The sequence below is a fragment of the Choloepus didactylus genome, chromosome 11 (assembly GCF_015220235.1).
Source record: "Choloepus didactylus isolate mChoDid1 chromosome 11, mChoDid1.pri, whole genome shotgun sequence".
NCBI lineage: Eukaryota > Metazoa > Chordata > Mammalia > Pilosa > Megalonychidae > Choloepus > Choloepus didactylus.
The window spans coordinates 84,237,530-84,250,200 of NC_051317.1; the positions used below are offsets into that span (position 1 = coordinate 84,237,530).

Here is a 12,671-nt window from a genome sequence, read left to right on the forward strand (position 1 = left end):
ATACAAAATTAGAGGAAGTTGAACAATGACTCAGTGTCCTCAAGGACCACAGAACAGAAATGAAAGAACGAAAGAAAGACTTGGGAAAAAAATAAAAAAAATCGAAATGGATCTCAGTGATACAATAGATAAAATAGATAAAAGACTCATTAGTGTCCCAGAAGGGGAAGAGAAGTGTAAAGGTCTAGAAAAAGTATTCAAAGAAATTGTTGGGGAAAACTTCCCAAACCTTCTACACAATATAAATACACAAAGCATAAATGCCCAACAAACTCCAAATAGAATAAATCCAAATAAACCCACTCCAAGACATATTTTGATCAGACTGTCAAATACTGAAGAGAAGGAGCAAGTTCTGAAAGCAGCAAGAGAAAAGCAATTCATCACATACAAAGGAAACAACATAAGACTAAGTAGTGACTACTCTGTGGCCACCATGGAGGTGAGAAGGCAGTGGCATGACATATTCAAAGTCTGAGAGAGAAAAACTGCCAACCAAGAATACTTTATCCAGCAAAACTCTCCTTCAAATTTGAGGGAGAGCTTAAATTTTTCACAGACAAACAAATGCTGAGAGATTTTGCCAATAAAAGACCTGCCCAGATACTAAAGGGAGCCCTACCAACAGAGAAACAAAGAAAGGAGAGAGAGATACAGAGAAATTTAACAGACATATATAGAACATTACATCCCAAATCACCAGGACACATGGCTCTTTCTCCAGAATAGACCATATGCTGGGACATAAAACAAGCCTCAATAAAATTAAAAAAAAAAATTGAATATTTTCAAAGCACATTCTCTGACCACAATGGAATACAAATAGAAGTCAATAACCATCAGAGTCTTAGAAAATTCACAAACAACTGGAGGGTAAAAATTAGGGGGAGATGAAAACATTCCTGGATAATCAAAAGCTGAGGGACTTTTTTACCAGTAGATCAGTCCTATAAGAAATACTAAAGGGAATTGAGCAGGCTGAAAGGAAGGGACACTAAACACTTGACTAAAACCACATGAAGGAATAAAGATTTCCAATAAAGTTCACATGGTAAATATAAATACCAATACTACTGTATTTTTGATTTGTAACTCCACTATTTACTTCCTACAGGATCTAAAATACATAAAGTGTAATGATAAATCAGTGGTTTTGGACTCAATGTAAAATACGTAATTTTTGCCAAGAACTACATAAAGGTGGGGGAATGGAGGAGTATAAGAACACAGTCTAAGTGTCCTATTGAAGTTAAGTTGGTATCAAAGAAAAACAAGACTGTTATAGATTTAAGAGGTTAAATTTAAGCCCCACAGTAAACACAAAGAAAGCAACAGAGAATATGACCATAGAGATGAAAAGTAGAGTAGGGATTACGAGAAGTGGGGGAAGGGGCAATGGGGAGTTAAGAAAGGAGTGTAGGGTTTCTGTTTGGGGTGAAGGGAAATTTCTAGTAATGGATGGTGGGAAGGTGACAGCATTGCAACATTCTAAATGTGATTAATCCCAGTAATGGACTGCTAGGGAGGGGGTGGAATGGGAAGATTTAGGCTGTATATATGTTTCCACAATTGAAAAAAAAAAAAAAAAAAAAGACAGTCTAAATAGATAATGACAATTAAATGCCAAGGATGATCCTGGATGGGATCTGAGGATGGAAGAGAGGAGGCTCAAAGGGACATTGAAAAAAAAAAAAAAGGAAATACAGAATCTAAGCTTTGTATCAATGTTGAATTTCTTGCACTTCTTAGCTGTGCTTAATGGGATTGCATAAAAGAATGTTCTTGTTCATGGGAAATGTATATGTGAATTATATTGTTGGTTCAAGGATCTGTGCAGCTTGCTCTTGTATGTTCAGAGGACAGAGGAATAGATGATGGATGATAGGGAGGGAGGGAGGGAAAGAAATAAATGGTGGCATGACAGGATGTTAAAATTGGTGGATTGGGGTATCTGGGGAGGGGAGGTCGGGGTATGCTGGAGATCTGTGTATGGGGTTTGTATTGTTTTTGCAACTGTTCCTGTAAGTTTGAATTTATTTCAAAATAAAATTTAAAAAAAAATGCTTGTAAGATTCCTAGTCAAAATATAACTAAGGCAATAATTCGGATCAACTTGGGATACTTTCATATACCCAAGTGATGAAGTTGTCTCAATCTTTCAGAAATAACACAGCCTCTTCACATCCCACCCTTAAAAAAAATTAGCAATCCAGTCATCCTGGGAACTGTTAACTTCCCTGTGTTGCCAGGTTTCACAGAAAGGAGATCATAAAATCACTGAATAACAAAGAACTTCCGGAAGCAGAGTTAGACTTCTCTAGGCAGTCCGTCAGCAAAATGACCTTAAACTGACAGCACTTGACCACCGTCCTTGTATTTATAATTTTCTCCCAAATTTCTCCATTATCTATCTCAGTAGTTCTCAGTCCTTTGGCAGGCATCAGAGTAATTTGTGGAGCAGCTAAGGCTTAAATCACAGCCCCCAGGGGTACTCTGATGCTCAACAGAGCCCTCCAAATGCCAGCCTGAGCCAATGGGTCCTTAGGGGGTCCTCAAGAAAGAATATAGCTGTCCTCATTTTCCTTAAAATATATATCAATACTTGGAAGACAGTGGCCTTACTATCAGTTGTTTTCTAATCTATTCTTATGTCTAATGCTTTAATAAGGTAACAGATAATATTGCATACGTTAGGAGGCAGAGAAAATACACTGAGGAGTCCAGCTCTAAACCAAGATCCCATGTGTGCTCTCTCAGGTCTGACCATAAGCAGTTACGATGGCTTTACCTGGCAGACCTCAAGGGGGAAACTGCCCTCCCCTTGGGGCACAGTCTGGAGAAAGGCTCTACCAGGGACTCAGGCTCCCCTGGCAGGCCATACGCTTATGCACACCTGCATCCCTAGCCTAGCCCAGGCACCTCCATTCAGAGGCCCCCTTATCAAGGGGTCCTCAGCTGAGGCCTTGCCCACTTGCTTCTGCTGATAGCACCTTATCAGGGGCCCTTGAAGATACTTTTCTCCACTCTGATTCAGTACTTTTCCACTCCTAGCCTTCCCCTCTTTTCCCTCCCACTGGGTCCATAAAATGGCAGGAACAGCCCCCGCCCCCATTCCTCCCTGGTCACCTGTGCTGCTAAATCTGACCCTCATTGGTTGCCACTTCCTGGGGAATAATAAAACACCGGGGGAGCAGGCATCTTCTTTCTGGCTTCTTGCTTATGCTTTCAAAGTAAATGATTAAAGGCTTAACTGCTTCTTTCATGTTAGCTTGTTATTTTAATCGACCACTCCAACACCTGGCAGCTAAGCTCTTGATACACACCAGTCTAAATTTTTAGTGTTAATAATTTAAGGGGAAAAACCCACATCTTTCTTAAGGGCACAATTAAATTAAAACCACATTTTTTATGTTTTTGTTAAAAAATCTGTAACTACAGGAATATACCAAGCATCAAAATAATAAATCACAGCAGGCTAATGAAAAGGTCCAGTGTACATTGTACCGTACGACCTCCCAGCTCTTCTAAGAAAGGACACAGTCGCCCCTGACCACTGAGACAACCTAAGTCCAAGTAGCTACATCTAGATCAAAGCACAATATGTATTGATATTTAGTAATGCTTCAATGACTCCTGGAAGTACTCTGTTATAGGTTCTCATAAAGTAGTTGGAACATGAACTGTTACCCATCTAAACCTAGGTAAATAAATTCCTAAACCAAACTTCTAAAATGTACTTAACTAACCACATACTTCAGGAAATTCATGCCTTTCCCAATGCTCCTCTACATGGGTGAGAAGCTAAAGTGCATTTTGTTCTAGGGTAGTCCAGAGACTGTTAAAAGACACAAACATAGATCTAAATAATCCTAAAGGTCTGAGTAAAATCTCTCAAAACAAGACTATAGTTAAATTATCTCTTTAAATCTGGCTGTATTAAAGTATACAAAATGAGTGGTGAGTGCATAGCTACCACTACTGTAGGTTGCTAGGGGTAAGAGAAGGTTATGATCCATAAACTAAAGGCCAAAGAAGAAAGGCAGATTCATAACCATATGGAAAAAAAAAAACAAAAAAAAAAACAAAAAAAAAAAAAACCATTTTCAACAACTTTGCATCATATTTTCCATATTTAAGAGTGAGTTTATAATATTAACCTACCATGGTGGGGGGAAGGGATTTAAATAATAGAACATGTAAATCATTTACCAGTTAACTTTAAGTACTTTACAGAATAGAATTTCTGTAAAACTAAAGTTTTTTGCAAAGGCATAGCCTAAGCATTACCTAAACATTTCCTCCAGAGCTTTTCTGTACAACTTTCTGTCAGACCTGCCCTATATTGAACAGGGTCTACCACAAACATTTCCAAATTCAGCAATGACTTCTTATGTGATGTCATTGGGCAGAAAAAAATTTTTATGGTTAAAGAAATATCAAATCAAAAGAGTTCATGTTACCTCATTAGGAAATTTAAAAAGGAAAGAACTTGGCTAGGCATAGTGGTAGAAGGGCAAGAGTGAGTTACAGCCTCTGGAGATGATTAAATGAGGACCTGTACGAAGTGAGAAAGGTTTAACATTAATTCTCATAACCTTTTATTTAAAGTTAAAGGGGTAAAACAGCTATCTCAATTTGTCTGCAAACTTTCACTGTTGATTATCCTAGCCTAGTAACATAGCAATATATTGTTTCAATAGAAATACAAATGTATTTTTTTCAAATATCATCTGATAATTTTCATAGCTAAATTACATTAACATACACTATCATTAACATGCATGTTTACCTATCTCAAGAGAAGATTATGGCTTTGTGTAGAATAAAGGAAACACTAGAGTTATAAAGTCCCTAAGTCATTCTAAAAAATATAAAGGAAGAATTTCTTCTGCAAAACAAACAAACTCCACTTACTTGTATTGATCAGAAACTGATTTGAAACACCAGGATGATCTACATCATGTATTGCACTAGCAAAAATTGCTGCAAGAATCTCCAAATCTGTAAACACAGCCTGGAAAATCAGACAACAGAGATAACATTACTATTCTATAATAATATGAATAAAAAGTATAAACAAATGGGAAACCATTTCCTTCAATTTAAATGGAAAACAAAACGAAACTTCAAAATATATCATAATGTGTCAGGAAAAGACTCTTTTAGATAATGAGATGCCCACGAACCTTTTAAGTGCAATCTTGGAAGAAGATATTTTACCGAATTTTACTGTATCTCATGAGCAAACATTTTTCATTGGTTATACTTTAAAAAGTATTATAAAAAGCGTCTGAAATTCTTTTTTTAAAGAAAATAGTTTTTTAAAAAGCATTTAAGATGCTTAAGTATATTCTTGAAAATATACATACAATTATTAAGAACTGAGTACTTCTTTTCTTTTCTTTCATCCAAACTAGCCAGATAATTCTTTATTGTAGGAGTCTGTCCTAGACATTGTAGGATGTTTAGATGCATCCCTGTTCTCTACCCACTAGATACCAGTAGCACCCTCTCCCATCCCAAGTTGTGACAACTAAAAATGTCTGCAGGCATTTTAAATTTTTCCAGAGGTGTGGGGGATGAGGAGAGGCAAAATTGCCCCCAACTGAGAACCACTGATCCAAATGATAAGGTATTAACACAAATATATAATGAAAACGATCTTAACTGTAAAATGTATTAGCAAAAGAGAATATTTCCCCCAAAACAATTAAGGAAATCAAATTGTTCTAGTAAACCTTTAAAGGAATCCCTTCTTGGGACTTGGTAAAATTAAAGAATTCTACAGGAAAAAAAGCAATGTGCTGCTTATAGACATTTTATAAAATAGTCATCCTCTGAACTATAAAAACAAAAGCCATTGAACTAAATTTCAAGAAAACTAACTAACCAAAACTGAATAAGCCAGATGTGCTTTATGAAATGTCCACTGGATCATTTCAAAGAAGCAACATCATAACAGATGAATGCCTAAATCTTTGATCAACTTTCATAAGCAAGATTCATCAAAAAAAAAGAACTGTTTATTAACCACAAAAACATTTTATTCCTATAACTTCATACAGTTCCAGAGAAAATAATTATTTTTTGTGTGTGGGCATATGCTTTTGTTTATCTTAGGTAAATATCTAAGAATGGAATGGCTACATCATATAGTAGGTATATGTTTAACTCTTTAAGGAACTGCCAAACAGTTTCCAAAAGTGATTTACCATTTTATATTTCCACCAACAGTGTATGAGAGTTTTAGTTGTTCCACATTCTCACCATCACTTGATATGGTCAGTCTTGTTAATTTTAGCCATTCTAACAGGCATGTAGTGAAATGTCAACAAGCTTTTTCTTTTTAAAGCAATTTTATTGCAATGTATTCACAGACTATACAATCCATCCAAAGTATACGATCAATGGCTTTTAGTATGGTCACAGAGTTGTGAATTCACTACCACAATCAATTTCTAATTATTTTTTGCACTGCAAACTCTGTGGATGGCAGTTTCAGACCTTTCTGAGTGGCAAGTTAGTGTTCTAACTTTACCTCCAGAGCAGGTGTGGATAATAGCACGTGAGTGGACTGGACAACGTCCGCAGCATGGATATTGTTGTGATAGGCCACATCAGCATGGTAATGGTCTTCGAGAGTCATAAGGTACGTTATCAAAGTGTCTACTGGAATTTTAAATGTTTTTAATAAATCCCGTTCCTGTAGGAAAAAGAGAGCCTCTTAACATTTGTCTTTATATAAGAACATTTTTCATAGAATGTTAACAACAAAAAAAGTACATGGCAGTATTGTCTACAGACAGCTCGGGAATGGAAATGCTCACATCTAGTGAGGAAAACGGAAGCCTTGGGGGAGATCCAGGGACTTCAGGGACAAAACTGATCAAGTTGACCCTTTGGAACCAAACAGGACTTTACCCAGGATGTTGTGAGATGGGACTGAGAGTTTCTATGTTCCGTTGTCATGTGGGCAGCTACAGTGCAATACCACTGAGTCAGTGACAGGACCACAACTGAAACTCAACGTTCTCTTCAGGGCTAGAGTTAGCCATTCCAGTCCCAGGGTATCTACAGCCTCGACTTCTCACTTAAACCCCAGTCCTGAGCTAGGGACAAAAGCACAGGAGTGAGAAATGGATGTGGAGAAGACAGCAGTACACTTATTTGAGTGGCTGAAGAAATTATATTCTCAGCTGAGTCAGCAGGATGCTTATTCTTTTTATCGAGTCAGTACTCAATTCTCTGTCTGGTTAGGGTGATGTTGATTGCCTTTAAACTATTATTTTAAGGAATCCCTTTACTTTTCCCACACCACATCTTTGTCTTAAATGGAAAAAAATAACAAAGTTGATTTGTCCTTTATCCACACTCCACCTTTCTGCATCCTTAATTTGTTCCTTAGTAAAGGAGCAAATACGACCAAAAAGTATCAAAATGAGCAAAGTTATAAATACACAAAAAAGAGAGAGAAAATACATGCACAGTACATGACTGGATATTAAGTCCTCAAATAAAACAAACGTGACTAATTCAACCACATTACCTGAAAAATGGTGTGCATGATAACAGTCAGAGGCCGGTTACCAGACAACTCTGCTATTCTAAAAACATGAAGACCCCATTTGTTCACATCTTCCAGTTCCTGAGGGTAAGGAAAGATATCAAAAAATTAGAAAGCACAAGTGGAAAATGAATTAATGAATGTCATTTAAAAATTACTGATTTTAATGGAAAGCGTTAAATATTTTTTTAAATGATTCATTTTAAATGTGATAGATGCACAGAATTGGTACAGGCAAACTTTAGGCAAGTTCACTTGAATGTAATGAAAACTGATAAGTATCATTTAATCTTGACTTTGACAATACAACTTATTTACGTACTTTGAACTTCAGCCTCAAAGCATTCCTTCAGTAGATAAAATGTATTCACAAAACCTCAACTATTCTCCTAAAACCCAGAAGATACAGCAATTTTTAACTCTTTAAGGTCAAACAATCAAATGTAGATGCAAAAACGTAGAGAACACACATATACCAACCCACCTGTCTAAATCTACATATTAATGAAACCCAATAATTTAGAATGAGCTTTATAAGGTACATGTCTATTTACAAAATGATGCAAATTTATGCATTCTTCCATCTAAGTACAAGAGAAGGAACCAAAGTCATTAAAAGGTAACATCATATATTTATGGTTATGATCCTTGAAATCATCTTACCTTGGCAAGTACATCTTCTTGTTCAGTTTTAACTCCAAACCTTGGGATACTTGAATTAGTCAAACTAGAACTGTGCATCAACTTCTTGACTCCACTGATCTGAGACATAGGCCTTTTCTTTTTCTCCTTTTCCTTCTGAGTTGGAGAAGGAATTTCCACTTCATGTTGCTTATCTTAAAAAAATTTTTTAAATGTTCTACATTTATTATTAATTCTGACTTTTTTTTTTATTATAACACACATAACTGAATAGGTTTTAATCATTATATGTTCCAGGAAATGTATACTCTTTTTTGAGTTAAGCATTCACAATTTGATGTGAATTAAATTTGATACCCTCATGCAAAATTAAGCAAATAAATACCACCACAAACTAATTAATATTAAATGTATTTGGTGGCTATTTCTTTGATAGAATGACCTAATAAAAATTTTTTACAAGACTTATGATAGCAGAGTCTGAAAAAGCAAAACATATTGGTTGTTGCCACTAACCATCAACTCCATTCATACTTGAAATTCACTCAGTGGCTTGAAAATTGCCCTTGGCAATTAGGATTTCAGTTATCACAGCTACTTTGAAATGGTAGAAACTTCAAACACAAGAGTCATAAAAACAACAGAGTGTAAACATAGCTTACTGAAATGGGTCATACTGTGGGAGGAAAAAAGAACATTTTCAGACAACCTGGATTATTTCTGCTATTTTATATTTTCTATGCTATAGTGAGATGTGTTATGCTGTAACAAGATTTAATAGAGATCATTGAGAATCTCCATTATCTGATAAGTGAAACATAAGCTAAGTTTTCTAATAAAAGATCTAAGATGTCTCAGTATATTTATCCACTATTTCAAGGCACTGAGCTCTTTTAACTCATCCTTATACATAGTATACGTCCAATAAATGTCTGTTTAGTGGCCATGCTAATTAGATATTACAGAAATTTTGTGTGACGTGAATTCAAATCAATCTACTGACTTTTTTTTATTACCCTTTCTTTATCTGTATGGAGGGTAAGGGAAGAGGACAGGGAGTGAGTTCCAGAACACCAAAAGCTATTATCAGCAAGCTTTTCTTCAGCAATTATACTGTTTCTGCATGATTGGTATTTGTGGAAACACAGAGCTCTCTCTATATTTTATATTTGAATACTCTGAAAAAACCAGCAATATAAAACTTTAATTCAGAGAATCCCAAAAGTCCTGAAGGAAAAATAAATGTTAAAAAAATGTACATTGTCACCTCAGATTCTAAGGCTTAGAGGATCAAACTATTAATATGAGGACTGAAAACAAATGGAATTTCTAATGCTTGTTTGATTTCTACAAAGAGTTGGTGCACCCATCCCCCTCCCAAAACAAACATTTCTTAAAAGACAATTTAAAAAATACATTCTCACCTAAGAATGTGTTTGAGATATACTCTGATACTTGATTTCCAGACCGACTCATTTCAGAGAGATGGGTGAGCTCCCGATTAAGCATCCTTTTAAACTGAAAAAGAAAGATAAAATCAAATGATAGACTAGAAAAAATTAAGTGTAATAACATAAGCATACCCTAAGATACAGGAAAATACATCTAAAGAATTGTTAAATTGCTCAGACAATTTAGACCAGTGCCATCCAATCAACTTTCCACAATAACAGAAAAGTTCTATAATTTTGTGCTGTCCGTTACAGTAGCCACTAGCCACTTGTGGCTACTGAAAACTTGAAATGTGGCTAGTGCAAATGAGAACTGAATATTCTATTTTATTTCATTTAAATTTAAATAGCCATACGTACCTAGAGGCAACTATAATGCACAGCACAGATGTAGACACTCAAAGACATTAATCAAGAGGGAAAAGAGGAATTAAGATGTATTAATAGTATTTAAAAAAGGAAAAACAAAAAAGAAGAAACAACTGATCTGTAGGCACTCAGAAGTGTTGCCTCACAGTAAAGCATGGGTATATTTTTATCATTTAACATTGGAAGAATGACCCGTGTATACTGGTCAGAGGTTAAAATGTACTATTTTATCTCAAAGCAAAACTGAATAGATTTTATTTCAGTACTCTTCCAGAACTCTAGAGAAATAAAATATTTGAATAGATACCATATAAAATTTCTTTTTTAATGTTTTTTTGTAAATAGGGGATATAATATTTATGTATTAATCAACCTTACTCCCAACATCCACAGAATTTGCTAATCCGTTTCCCTCAGTCATATAAATAGAAAATGGATCAATTTTCAATACTCTACTTCATTATTTCACAATTTATTTTGCTAATCCCACAGTGCCTATTTTATCCAAAGAAACACAGGAATTAATCTATCACCACCACACAGCATTACCAAAATCCAGTATTGCCAAAGGCTTTATGCTTCCCCACCCCTCAGGTATTTCTTAATGTGTTTTCCTTTGACTCCAAAAAGCAGCCCAACTAGGACTTTAAATATATCTTAATATTTCTCTTAACAAACAGAAACAATGCATTTTTCCCCTACACAGAATAACTTTTATTAGATACTTAACCAAAAAAGTCAAACATATTTTTTTCTAATATTTAGTAGTAGCCTTTAAAAATGGACATAAACATTCAAATTTTGAATTTCACCATAAATTATTATTTATACTGGGGGGAAAGAGATTAGTGAGTTTATTGTTCATTAATGTTTGCAATTTAATTCTTACTCATATTTAATTATTTTATTTAGAACGTAAAAGAAAATTTCACCTTTCTGCATAATCATACCAAGGTTTTCTTGGTAAATCACTTCCAAAATCAACTTTACTGGCCATCTAGATAAGGTGTTAGAAGTTAACTATCACCACAAAGTACTCAGGAAGAACAATAAAAACATTTCAATAGACTGTTAGATATGAGAAATGCATATTTAGCATTCTCCTACAGTAAAAACTGAAGAACTGGCCGCAACCAATACTAATTCTCCTGGTTCATTTACAGGTCCAGGGAGCCTGCTTTCAAATTCATGAACACGAAATTCACTGTCTTTGTTCATGTACTTTTATAACCTGTTTCTGATTATAAAATGCATATGTGCTACAGAAAATCTTGCAAGCAATACAGAGAATTTCACACATATCCTCAATACTCAGATAATCATAGATTATTAGCTCTACTGTCTTCCATGCCTTTTTTCCCAACATATAGATGTACACGTACATTTTAAAAATTAGCATCATGCAGCATGCAAAAATTTGTTGAAACTGCTTGTTTTCACTTAGCATCATGTATTACAATCCACTTGAAAAAAAGTGAGGGCCTTCTAAGAATATTCTTATCAAGAAATTTATAATAGTGTTCTAAAAATAATCTGTCCATCTTCAACAAAGTTCTATTTTCTTGGGTGAATTATAGGCTATCAACTAATTAAATGCACTAATAGTGTCTTGGTATTTAGCCTGGCACGTAGTAAATGCTCAATATTATTTGAGATCTTTCTCTCCCAGCTCCCTCTCTGGTACTTTTGGGTATTTTATAGCTATAGTTGTTTTGTATCACTACAGGACATAAAGAATGAAGGATCTGAATATAGTTGTGGCCATAAAAATATATATCTAAATATCTAGCTTCCCTGGGCTGCCCATAAAAGAATTTATAACTATAATAACCATGCATAATGCCTTGAAGGTAAAGCAAGTACTTGCTTAATGTATAAAATTCACCCTTAGAAAAATCTACTCTTTAGGCAGAGCACACACATAAGAGAGGCTGCTTAATATTTTAAACATGTATTCAATGAAATATCTCTCTTTGACCTGAAATTGTCCATGCTATGAGCTGAACATTGCTATTAAGAACTACCTGGTCATGTACAACACCTTTTTTATAAGACAGGAGTGTAGACAAGGCTTTCTGCCACCCCTAGCTTCTTGGCAGTCTATACAAGAACGTGTCTACCTGCTCTTCATGCACCATGTAAATATCTAAGTAACGATGAAAGTTTTCAGGCAGAGGGAGCAACTGGAAAAGTTAGATATAGAGATGAGGTTTTTTACAGAAGCAACCTAGTATGAAGAATATGCAGCCATATGCTCATGCAGAAAACTGTGCATGCTCCTGGCTGACAGGCTAACAATTATTGGATATTTTGGGAAGATAATATAAAGAATGAGGCATAATTTTCCTGGCAATTGGCTTATACAATCCACACAGCTAATTAGTATAGACAACTAAGACAAAAAATGGCAGTGAAAAGAAAGCAACTATTGTACGGACAATAAATGGCAGATTGCATATTCCATTCATTACTTTTGCATCTTATACATATATTTGCAGATTACACTTCTGCCTTTGTTCAAAAAGCAAAAAAGTAGGGCAGAAAAGAATCCTTCATCACACATATATCTCACTAACAAGGCCTGCAATGTGTTCTAAGGAAATCAACATTTCCTTTTAACATATTTACAAGAGAGTATTTTAAGC

At 35.0% G+C, this 12,671-nt stretch overlaps 1 protein-coding gene across 17 annotated transcripts in view; it reads right to left on the reverse strand.

The window, feature by feature from the left end:
- Window positions 1-12,671, reverse strand: part of PDE4D (phosphodiesterase 4D) — a 1,663,062-nt gene that overhangs the window by 18,605 nt on the left and 1,631,786 nt on the right. For all 17 annotated transcript variants that reach the window (XM_037799050.1, XM_037799045.1, XM_037799053.1 and 14 more), the window contains 5 exons: window positions 9,631-9,724; window positions 8,228-8,400; window positions 7,547-7,645; window positions 6,539-6,703; window positions 4,915-5,014 (listed from right to left, as the gene is read on the reverse strand). In XM_037799050.1, coding sequence (XP_037654978.1) covers window positions 4,915-5,014; window positions 6,539-6,703; window positions 7,547-7,645; window positions 8,228-8,400; window positions 9,631-9,724 — 631 coding nt within the window. The remainder of the gene's footprint in view (window positions 1-4,914; window positions 5,015-6,538; window positions 6,704-7,546; window positions 7,646-8,227; window positions 8,401-9,630; window positions 9,725-12,671) is intronic.